Source organism: Macrotis lagotis, chromosome 1 (assembly GCF_037893015.1).
Source record: "Macrotis lagotis isolate mMagLag1 chromosome 1, bilby.v1.9.chrom.fasta, whole genome shotgun sequence".
Taxonomy (NCBI): Eukaryota; Metazoa; Chordata; class Mammalia; order Peramelemorphia; family Peramelidae; genus Macrotis; species Macrotis lagotis.
The window spans coordinates 42737550-42750123 of record NC_133658.1 but is presented as its reverse complement, the minus strand read 5'-3'; the positions used below and the strand labels follow the sequence as shown (position 1 = coordinate 42750123).

The following is a 12574-nucleotide window of genomic DNA, read 5'->3' as shown; positions in this document are numbered from 1 at the left end:
GAAGAAGGAAAAGAAGAAAACTGACATTTTTCATTGTTTGTGTGTCTGATTCTTTGTGGCTCCATTTGGGGCTTTCTTGGAAGAGATACTGGAGTGGTTTGCCATTTCCTTCACCAGCTCATTTTACAGATGAGGAAACTGAGGCAGACATGACTTGCCCTGGGTCACACACACACATAGTATATTCAAAGTAGTCTGAATGCAGACCACAGCTTACTATTTTCAATTTTAAAAATTTGTTTTATTATTTTTTTCCCTCTCTAGTTCTGAGGTTGGATTTAAACTCAGGAAGATGAGTCTTCCTGACTCCAGGTCCTGAAATTATACACTTTGATTTGATCTTCACAACAGCCCTGGAAGGAGGGTGCTATTATTAGCCCCACTTTATAGTTGAGGGAACAGAGAAATAGATAAATGCTTGTTAAGTGACTTGCCCAAGTCACCGAGCCAGTTAAATGTCTGATGCCACTACATCTGAATTACTTCTTGAGTCCAAGCCCTTCCCTTTTCATCACTCTGACACCTAGTCATCTCCAAGAATATGCTGCTTCCTAATGAAATTGAACTAGCATCATACTCATCCCTTGAGTAAATGACAGATTTGAAACTAAAAACCCCAAAACAACTCTCCAACTCCCAATTCCACCAAAACATCACTCTTGGATTTTTTTCATTTGAAAAAAAACAGACTCAAATATTTAGAGATGCTTTGGATTTGATTCTAGATGAATTTGGCAGGGGGAGGGGTAAAACTAGTTCTGAATGTCTTCTGATTTTCACTCCTTCATTCATCCATTCATCCACCCCAGGCATTCTGAACTTAGTATCCATAGATGCTCAAGGGCTCTGTAGATGGATTTCAAGGGGTTTTCTGTTCATTTCCATAGGGAAAAAATGACATCTTCGTGATCCTGTGTGTTTTATTTATGCCTTTAAAAACAATGGGTTCAGCAGACTGAACTAGGATCTAAAATGGCTTAGAAGACTTGATCTAGTGCCAGTAGGAGAGTTATTTGATTCCCAGAGAGATTTCTTTAGTTTCATATTTTATTTTCTTAGATCACCATTTGTAGTTGCAGCCACACAAATCCAGAGAATAGCACTAATGGATTGGCAGAAACTTCTTAAGATATCAGATGGAAAAGTCTGTGAGGGAGGAGTGTATCCAAATTATCTACTCCTTGGTACCACAACTTTGAAAGAGGACGCTGAATATTTATTGGAGGAAATGTCCAGCAAAACTATTCATCAAATGAATGAATGAATCTCCCCATTTTTCCCTGGAATCTCTCTAACTCTAAGAATGCTTTTCGAGATACTGGGAAATCTGGTTTGTTTTGAGTCCTTTGTGTAGCTCCTCCAACCCCACTCACCTCAGCTTTTTTCTCTGGATGGATTGTGCCTCCCTGTGTTAAGCAAATAAAGGATGAAGGATTCTGAAGGTTCTCAGCTTCTTCTGAGATCCAGTGATAGGAATAGGTAGTGTTGGTAGGGTTCATAATAGTGAAGGTCCTGGCCATGAGAAGGGAGATAACATGAGCAAAGGAAAACCTAATTTTCAAAATGAATGGGTCAAGGATCCATTGATCATTTTAATAGCAAGTCTCCATTCTAATGAGCTGGTATCAGATCAGAATTAAAAGGTAGGTTGTATGGAAAGGAACATTCTGTCCATTTAAGAGTCTAAAGTAGCTTGCTGCTTTCTGATCTTTGGGAAAGCACTGAGGCCAGAGTTGCATTTTGGTCTCAATGTGCCTCTGAAGTAGTTATGGAGACCTTGCTTTTTTGTTTTATTAGATTTCCAAATGATAAATGGTCAAAGCATATGGAAAAGCAAATTAAAGCATCAGTTCATGCAAATTAAAGCAATTCTAAGGTACCACCTCACCTCTAGATTGACTAAGATGAAAAAAAGAAAAAAATCATCTATGTCAGAGAGGATGTGGGAAAACTAATATTGTTGGTAGAGTTGTGAACTGATTCAGTCAAGCTGGAGAGCAATTTGGAGCTCTGCCCAAAGGGCAATAAATCTATGCATACCCTTTGATCCAGCAATACCACTACTAGGTCTGGTCATAGAAAGGGAAAAGACCCATATATACAAAAATATTTATTTTTTTATGGCAAAGAATTAGAAATTGAGAGAATGCCCATCAGTTGGGGAAAGGCTGAGCAAATTGGGGTTTGGGATATTGTTCTATAAGAAATTATGAGCAGGTGGATTTCAGAAAAGCCTGGGAAGACTTGCAAGAACTGATGCTGAATGAAAGGAGCAGAACTAGAAGAACATTGTACACATTAACAGCAACATTGTGTGATGCTCAACTATGATGGACAAAGTTCCACTCAGTAGTACAATATCAAAGACAATTCTAAAGGATTTGTGATAGAAAATTTGTTCCATATCCAAGGTAGGAACTATGGAGGCTGAGTGCAGACCAAAGCTTACTATTTTCAATTTTTAAAATTTGTTTTATTATTTTTTCCCTCATGTTTTTTTCCTTTTTGCTCTGATTCTTCTTTCACAACATGATTAATATGTTTAACATAGTTATACATGTATAACCTATATTGGATTGCTCTCTGCCAGGGGGAGGAAGGGAGGGAGGGAGAAAAAAGTGAATTGAAAATCTTACTAAAAATGATTATTGGAAACTATCTTTGAAGGAGTTGGGAAAATAACTCAATTAAAAGCAAATAGACCCAATTGTCCAATTTGTCCTGCATATCACTTGCTTCAGGCATATTCTCTCTCCCCCATTAGACTGTGAGCTTTTCGAGAGCAAAAACAGTCTTTAACCTTTTTTTTTGACTCATCAGTGCCTGGCAGAGAGTTGGTACTTAATAAATGTTTGTTGACTGACTGCGAGAGGCTTGGAGTTCTCAAAGTTTCTGTATAGCCAAATTAGGAAGTCTTTGGCTTCTACCAATCTCACATACTACAACAGAGTTTTACACCTCCCTTGAAGAGGAGGCCTTCCCCTGAACCCTTGGAAAGAAATGCCCTATATAGATACAATTGAAGAATAAATAAATAAATCAACTCACTGGATGTTCTTTGTTCCCATACCCACGGAGATAAACTCAATCACCCTGGTGTTAGGATCCAGAGGTGTCCCATTTGGTCCACTTAACTCTGGATTGCGCCTTTGGTTGCTGATATAGTCAGATTCTTTCAGATCAAAATGACAATATGGTAAGAGGCTTCGCCCTTTCACAGCCACCATTAGGCCTTGAGCTCCTGGTGCCAGGTTAGGGATCCTGAGGAGAAGTAAAATCATTGTATCAAGGACCAGAGAGTGTTATTTCCAGTCATTTTTTTTTTTTAGAGAAAACTTGGTGGGGGGGAGAGAGCTGGTGTTCTCCATGACTTTAAAGGCCTCCCTAATTTTCTGAAGCTAGGATACTGATTCTCTCTATCATTCCTATGCATATTTGTCTCCTAAAAAGCCTACCTGTCAAGGTCTGGGTTAGACTGTTTCCAGAACCCCATAATGCTCACTTTGGCTTTTTAGCTTTTGATTCCCTCCACATGATTTTAACTTTCTTTTTCTCTTGTCACATATCCCATCGATCTAGTTTTAAAATCAAGTCTTCCTTTTAAGTGTTTATTTATGGCATGGGGGGTCTATTTGATACAGAAATACTTGTGACATCACTGGCCTATTATTTGCACAAGAAGAAATGTCATTTGGATAAATGATTCAGGAGGAGGAGGAGATTAGAAAATAGCCTCAGTTTTACCCAAGAAAATTAAAATCAACCAAGATAGAAAATGATCTAAGAAGGAAAGTGCTGACAAAATAAAAAAAATATATATTTCAGAGCAAGTGAACTGGTTGAAGCTTGAGAAGTAATGAGTTGGAAAAAGAAATGACTTAGAACGAAACCACAAAAGATGTCCACAAATAGATAAGTGACACAGTAGAGTAATTAAACAGGAATTTAAGTATAAGAAAAACATTGGACAAAAAAAGGACTTTTAAAAATCATGAGCTAAACTCAGGCCATAATGAAAGATGTTAAAGAGATTGGGAGAAAATAATGAAGAAGATGAATATAAAAGAAAATCCTGAAAATCTATGAGTATTAATATCCAAAATAGAAGAAAATAGAATTGTATATAGAACAATTAGAAATGCAAACTAAAAACAAACAAACCAATATTCTAAAAGTTGGGGAAATATTCAGAATCTACATATAGAATTCTATTTTGGTTTATTTTTAAAAGCATAGAATTGGAAGCAGCCTACATGTTCAGTAATTAAAGAAGGGCTAAATAAATTATTGTATATTAATGGAATGGAATTCTATCATAGGACAGTTGGGTCATGTAGTGAATAGAATGCCAGGCCTGGAATCAGGAAAGCTCATCTTCTTGAATTCAAATCTGACCTCGGACTCTGTGTGACCCTGGGTAAATCATTTAACCCTATTTACCCCAGTTTCCTCATCTGTAAAATGAACTGGAGAAGGAAATGGCAAACCCTACTGCCAAAAAACCTCCAAAAAACCCAAACCTATATGAGGTCACAGAGATGAATATGACTGAAAAACTACTGAACACCAACAAATGCTATGGTGCCATAGAAATGTCAGCTATGATGAATGAAAGGAAATATAGAAAGATAAGCTGCAAAGCAAGAACACAACCAAATTTGTGCCGCATGTTCAATTATATAATTATAGTTCTGTTATGGATGTGTATACATACACACATATACACAAATATATATATATATATATATATTATAAATATGAGAGAAAGAAGAGGAGAGAAGAGAGACATATAGAGAAAGACAGAGAGAGGGAGCATATGAAGGGCTGACTGAGTTCACTAAAAATTTATATTATCTAATCTCTACTGTATATTCATTGGTATTTGATAATACTCTTTTCTTTTTTTTTTTAAACCTCTTATTTTCTTACATGCCCACAAGGGCTTTCCAAATCTTTTCAGGTTTCATTGGCTCTGCCATTTTCTTGTTTCTTTTTTATCAGCAGAAATATTCACTTCCTGGTTGGTTCTTGTCCTTTGTTATCGAAGAAGACACCAAAACAACATCACTCTGTTTGAGATAAATTGCAGTGTGTCCAACTGTGGCTGATTGGATCAATATGAGCTCAGAATACTCTACCGCAGGTTGGGCGCAAATAGTCCATGGAACACCTGGGTTGGGTACTCTAAATTTATGGATGTCACATTTCCTTTGAGCTGCTTCAATTCTACCTTCGTCATGAAGAGGGCATGCCATGCTAGGTGGTCCTGTGCCAGTGTCTCCCAAGCTGTATGGTCAATTCTAAAATTCTTCAATGAGACCTCAAGGTGTCTTGATATTGTTTCTTCTGACCTCCTTGTGAATGCTTGTCCTGTGTGAGTTCTCCATAAAATAGATTTTTGGGCAAGCATAGGTCTGGCATTCTAACATGTCCAGCCCATCATAGTTGTGCTCTCTGTAGTAATGTTGGAATGCTAGACAATTTAGCTCAAGAATGGACCTCAAAATCTGATATCTCTTCCTGCCAGATGATCTTCAGAACCATCCTAAGATAATTTAAATGGAAGCAATTCAGTTTCCTGATGTGGAGCTGATAAGACTGTCCAGGTTTCACAGGCATAGAGCAATGAGGTCAAAACAATGCCTCCCAAATACTAAACTGGCTCTGGCAATGCCTGTGTCAACTCATTATCAATGTGTAACTCTCTGGAAAGCATGCTGCCAAGATAAGTGAACTTGTCCACACACTACTCAGATCTTTTCCATTTGTTGTAATCAATGGTTCTACATATGGATGGTGTGGTGCTGGCACCTGTGCTTTCTTGGTGTTGTTAGACCAAAATTAGCACAAGCAGCACAGAATCGATCCATACTTTGTTATATCTTAGCTTCAGAGGCTGCATTGAGGGCACAGTCATCTGCAAACAGAAGATCATGCACCAACACTCCCTCCACTTTGGTCTTGGCTTGTAGCCTTTTCAAGTTCAAGATTTGCCATTGGTATAGTAGCTGACCTTGAGTTTATGTTCATCCTCAGTGAAGGCATTTGATAATATGGTTGAAAGCATCCTCCCTTACCTAAAATAGAGGTTCTCCATTATGAACTCCCTTTTTGTCCTCCACTCTACACATCATTCATTTCTATCATTCCACATTCTTTCATTTGCTCCAGTAGATAATGAAGAGATGGGCTTTCTCTTTGACCTTCATTTTTCCCCCTGTCATTTTCCATCTCCTCCAGGAACTGACCCTGTCAATCATTCCCCACTGCTCATCATTGTTCTCTCTCTAAACTGGGCCTCTTTCCCTTGCTTAGAAAGCATCCTTTAACAAACCTTCAAAGACCTTGAACTTCCCTCAAGCTATCATCCTATACCTCTTTTTTCTTTCCAAACTCTGAGAAAGGCTATTTATTCTTGTAGTGGCCTCCTCACTTCTAAATCTCCTGAGGTCTGTTTCCTGATCCCAAAGCTTGACCAAAACTGCTTTCTGTAAGATTACCAATGATATCTTAACTCTAACAATAATAATAATGAAGCTGATGCTTATAATAATATTAAAGATAAAAATGATAGCTAGCATTTATCTAGCATTTTATACATGCTATCTCATTTCATACTTCTAACAAATTTATGAAGTAGGTGCTCTTATTGTCATCCTCATTATACAGTTGAGGACTAGTTCTGAGTTTCAGATAGGCTAAGGTTACATAGTCTGATTCAAAATTTGAATGCACGTTTTCCTGTCTCAACTCACTGGGTCACCTAGCTGCTAAGGTCAACAGTTTTTTTTTCTGAGCTCAATTTTTTTTTTGACCAGGATGAAGCTCATGACATTGTTAATCATCCTCTCTTCCTTGAACCTTTCCTTCCTTGCTTCCTGTGACATTACCCTCTTCTGGTTTTCTTCCTAGGTCTAACTCATCTTTCTTTGCTGACTCTTCTCCTGGATTATTCTTTTCCTTCTGCCTAGTAAGCTTTGTTCTGGACTATTTACTCTCCTCTCTCTCTCTGTTCTCTCCTTTGGAATTCTCATCTACTCCCACTGGCTTAATTATTGTCTCTATAAAGAAGATGCTCAACTTTATATATCTAGCCTTAATTGCTCTCCTTATCTCTATTCCCACATTATGAATGCTCTCTGTGAATATTTCCAACTGACTCTCCCAAATGTTTCTCAAATTCAACATTTCCCAAACATATTCTATTTTCTATCATAGCTGTTCCCCCCATTCTTGCAGACTTCTGCTGGTTTCCTAACTTGGAGGCCAATTTCTTTTCACTCCATCTTCTTTCCCTGATGACTTCATTTGTCATGACTTACAACTATTACCTCTATGCAAAAGACTCCTAGGCCTATATATCCAGCTTCAGCATCCCTTCCAAACTCCAGTACCATATAACCAATTGCCTGTTGGACATCTCATCTAGATGTCTTGTAGATATTTCAAACTCAGCATGTCCAAAAAAGAATTCATGATTTTTCCCCCATAAAGACACTTAATTTCCCCTCCCCCTTTATATGTAGTTTTTCTCTAGTAGAGTGTAAGCTTTTGGTGGGTTGGGTTATTTCACCTTTGTTTTTGTATCCTTAGCACCCATGCCTTGTATACAGAAAGGGTTTAATAAATGTCTTACATGAATCAATTTCTAAAGCACTTGAAATGGGACACAGAATAAATGAACTTTTAGTCTATTTGTTCTCTATGCATTTGCTTGATTTCATTATGTTGAATTTTAGGATTTTATGTTAAAATTTTGTGCTTATTTTTGTTGACTTATCTTCATTGTTGATATTAATTTTAAAAATAATTTTGGGTTTAATATAGTATTAACTTAATTTTTACCAGCAATGAAAGAGGAGGATTCTTGGAACAGAGATGGGAAGATTGGGGCAGCTGTTGCCCTGATTTCTCTTCCCTGAAATGTTAGGTACTCTTTGCATCTTATTTATTTTTTTTTGTCTCGCTAAAACAATTGCTGTCTTCCAAAAAGAAGTTCTAATTTAACTTTCCCAGAGAAGCTAATTTTGACAATGGTAATCATTTTTCTAAGTATATCTCCAAGAATGGGAAGTGCCAAGCCCATAAGAGGAACAGGAAAAGCCCTCTCTGGAAGAACAAAAATAAAATGGGAACTATATTATGAGCCTCTTCCTCAACTCATTAAGTCAAAGACAGAAATGAAACATAGCTGCTAAAAAATTTGGAGATTCTCAGGAAAAAAAGGAGATAGATATTTTTTGTTATAAAATGCTATTAATAGAATTCTTAGTCAAAACTAAACTAGCTTTATTCACCAGAACTTTACACATAAATTTTGTGTATCTTTGATAGCCTAAGACTATGAGGCCAGTCCAAAATTATCTATGCCAGCCAGATGATAAGAGAATCTGAAATTCTACCATAGTTACTCATTCCTTTGTGATGAACTGGTTCCCTTTTGCCTAGTTTCTTCTTTTAAAATTTTTGGAAGGGAAATATTTAAAACTGACTCATACTAAAGGATTAATTACTACCAAATAATTTCTCTTTTGACAGGTCAGTAAGGCAGATTGAGAACACTGGAAGGTCAAGGGCACAGAACTAATTAAAGAAGAAAAAAGATGCTGAAAGGGAAGATCACAAGTGGTGAAAACCATCTTTACTGAATTAATATTTTATCAGAGAAAATTTGGAAATGACACTGATTAGCAGTTCATTCCTATAATGACCAAAGCATGAAAATTCTTTGGAAGGCATTGGATGGTCTTCCTTTTCCCCTTCCTTTCTCTGCTAATACAATACAAATAGGTCACTGGCATCAGCTAGAGGATGTCAAATGCATTCTGGAGCAGTATTGGAGACTCAAGTTCCCTAGGTGAGTATTTTTCTAGAGATGTGAGAAGTCCCTGGGGAAGGGAAGACCCCTCTGGCTGGGGTGCAGGTATCTGGTGATGGACCCATGTCCCCAAATGCCCCAGAATTTTGTCATTATGGCCCTAAGGATTCTATGATTCCTTCCTAAGGGAGAAGTGACCAGGGTGGGAGATGGGTAAAGGGAGAGGGAGACTGGGAGGTGGGGATGCTGGGAACCATTGCCAGGTCAAAGATGCCACCAACTGAGACAAATGCTTTCTTACTGGCAGTATATGCTGTTCTCAAACTCGCCAACTTCCAGGGGAGAGAATTTAACCTTGATCGTTTGCTTTTTCCCAACTGGGATGATGCCACTTTCAGGCTCCATGGAGAAAGGATAGGTGGAGGAAATGCTGAGAGCATGGGAGGAAAGGCTCTCAGCCATACTTCCCCCATGCAAAGTTCCTTGACTGGACTCTGGCTTGCCGGATGGGTCAATTAAATTGCCTAGGAATACAAAGGAAATAATTGATGCTGAATTATTTGTTATCTCAGAGTTGATAAACTTCTCAGAGGGCAGGGGCTGTTTTTGACTCTTTTTGTATTCCCTAGGACTTAGCAAAGTGGTTGGCAAAGTAGTTGTTGCTTGTCCTTCCTTCTCAAAGACCATGCTGTCAAGGATGTAATGCTATCACAAGCAAATGAATTGGATTTGATTTTGTGTGTGTGTGTGTGTGTGTGTGTGTGTGTGTGTGTGTGTGTGTGTGGTGGGGTGGGGGGCTGTACTATGTCACCAGCATCACTTTCTCTTTTAGAGCTATATGGATCCAGTGGTCAGATATGGATCAGGATGATTGAAAATGGCCCTGGATGCAATGGGAGACCTTGGCCTTTTTCGACTGAATCCAATCTGTACAGGAGCCAAGATGTCTTCTTCAACATGATGAAGGAGACTTGAAGGCCTCCAGGGAAGGAGAACCCATGACTTCCCAAGACCATCAGTCTTATTTTCAGGAAAAAATAAACAATCTACCATTTATAAAAATTGCTAAGCATCACAACACACCTTGGATATGTTATTTTATTTGAGCCTTAGGCAAGCGGGCTGTCACCTAACATTTATAAAAATGCCCCTTTGGCATTGTACTAAGGGTCAGGGACACAAACAAAGGCAAACACATGGTCCTGGCCATCAAAGAGTTACATTCTAGTCGGGGAGACAAGATGCAAGTCACTCTGTACATACATGATCTAGAATAAACTCAAGAGAGTGAACACCAGGAGTGTGAGGGAGGAAGGTAGTAGAGTAAATAAGGAGGCAGCTAAACCTAGAACCCTAGTTCAAATCAGGAAGACATCAGACACCTGTGAACTGTGACGAGGTGTCTGATTCCTTAATGAATCTCATGTCTGTCATTCATCTTGGTGATAGCCCAGGAGAAATATTGGCTGATACTGTGTCTCTCCTCACTCTCCAACCCTGCAGTGATCAAAGCTTTATTTTATACTCAAACCCAAGGAGATGCCATTTGGTACCTGAATGTGACAGCTGCTCACATTCAGCAGGGCCAAGCAGCACCAAAGCGAGCTTAGCATATTTTAATTATTCTAGGTCATTAAACAGAGTCTGCAGGAGGGTGACTATGTGTGACTACCTCCTTTTCACTGGGAAAAAAACACTGGTTTTAGAGTCAAGAGCCCTGATGTTCATCTTGCCTTTGTTGCTTACTATTTGGTGTGTCCTTGGGTAAGGAAGGTTTTAGCCTCTTTGCTTAAGGCTTTCAATGTCTGCATAAGTTGGAGGTTAAACTTGATGACCCCTGAGGTTCCTTCAGGTGCTCAACCGAGGATCCCCTGATCCCACTAATACTTAATCTATAGGGTCCAGCTCTATAGAGGACAAAGCCCTGGAACCAGGGAGGAAGACTAGGGTTTGAATCATGGATTTTTCCCTTTATCAGCTATGAGACTCAAGACATGCCTCTTCTTTCTTATGAACCTCATCTGGCCCCTATAGCTTCTAGTTCCCCAGTGAGGCTTCAGTAAATAGATTGAAATATAGGGAATTGTAACCCTATTCATTTTCCTCCTCATCTAACAGGGAAGTTTTTCTTACTTGCTGGAATCTTTGTTAGAAATATGGTTCATGGTAAGCTGGCAGGTCTATAACCATAATACTTGGCTAAAAGAGAAGCAATTCTAACTCTAAAATGAGAAAACTCCTGGCATGAGTTGAATGACAAGGTTGGGGAGCTAGGTACTGTCTTGTGTGATATTTCAAGATCTTTCAAAAAATTACTGCACCAGCTTCTGGTTCCCAGTTGTGCATATAGACCTGCTGACCTACCATATTCTACACCCAAAGCAATGACAGATGAGCACCTTACAAGATCATTTCATTTTGAGATTCTAAGATATTTTAAGAGTTACTGGTTCCCATGCAGTCAGACCCTTGTTGCTCATGAATCTTCCCAGAGGTACTGACTTCCCTGCCTCCTCTATTTTTAGGGCTAAAATTTGAGGGATAGAAATTGTGATTCTCCCATCAGTTCACCACATCCCCCCCCCCCCCCCCCACAGCAATATAGCCCGCTTTACCTGGAGAATTCGTGCTGTGTGGATTAGCAAAGCTGACAGCTTTTGCTGGCTCATCTGAGGACAGCAGCCAGGTATATTCCAGCTGTACAGGTCCTGTATTAGTCAAATGAAACCTGCAAATGCAACAAAACCCACATTTGAGAAGCATGCCACTGATGCCTTTATCTCCTCCACTTCTAATAATTAGTGTTGGGACAAGCTTTAATGACAAGTTCCTAAAATCTGCTTCTCCTAAAGCAGAGAGCTCAAATTCATTATGCCCATTTTACAGATGAAAGTAGAAAAAGGTTCAGTTGACTTGTTTGGTGTCATAGAATTGGTTTAACAGCACAGAAGGGCACCGGCTGTACAGGGTCAGGAGATGTTTGGCTTTGACTCCCTCCTCCAACACTTATTACCTATATGATTCTGAGTGTAAAATCTAATCTCCTGAAATTTTGATTATCTGCAAAGTGAGGATAAAAATACAGCTGCCCTCAGGGACTGTCTTCAGGCTCCCCTGAGATCATGTCCATGAAGCTCTGGAGGGACAGACACCTAGAGGTTAGCTCTGCTGGCTGGGTAGTCAAGAGTCAGAATTTGAACTCATATGATCAAATGAGATAATATTTGTAAAGGCCATTGCAAAGTGCTCACTGAGCTGCACTGCCTTCTGAACTAGTGAGGTTGAGCTGGCTTCTCACCAAGGTCTGGGAGGGCACTTGGTCTTGATTGATTCACAGTGAGGGTCTGAGTAGGTTTCTCTGCTTGCTTGACTTCTTGTTTGGAAGAACAGGGTTTGGAGAAGGAAGTTGATGTGGTTAAAGTATCATCATTTGGGTAGGATAAAATTTGGTGAATGCCTGAGGTTTTTTGGTTTTAGCTGAGTCTTGGATTTGTGGGAGGAGAATCATTTGTTTATAGAACACATTTTACAAATCCTGTTCCATGCAGATTGCATTTGGAGTGGCAGCTCTTCATAATTTAGGCCATTAAATCATAAAGATAAAGTAAACGTAACTCCTTTGTATTGCAAGGTAAGGAAAGAGTTTGGTTTTTGAGAACTTTGGGGGCCACCTAGGTATTAGACTGAACTCTCCTAATTTTTTTGAGGAGACAGGACCACCGTATTTATCTATATAACAACAACAACAAGTAATCT

General features: G+C 39.0%; 1 protein-coding gene across 8 annotated transcripts in view; it reads right to left on the bottom strand.

Annotated features, from left to right (window-relative positions):
* HYDIN (HYDIN axonemal central pair apparatus protein) overlaps positions 1-12574 on the bottom strand; it is a 509309-nt gene that overhangs the window by 45168 nt on the left and 451567 nt on the right. For all 8 annotated transcript variants that reach the window (XM_074199124.1, XM_074199133.1, XM_074199118.1 and 5 more), the window contains 4 exons: positions 11434-11546; positions 9120-9342; positions 3049-3261; positions 1374-1512 (listed from right to left, as the gene is read on the bottom strand). In XM_074199124.1, the coding sequence (XP_074055225.1) occupies positions 1374-1512; positions 3049-3261; positions 9120-9342; positions 11434-11546 (688 nt within the window). The remainder of the gene's footprint in view (positions 1-1373; positions 1513-3048; positions 3262-9119; positions 9343-11433; positions 11547-12574) is intronic.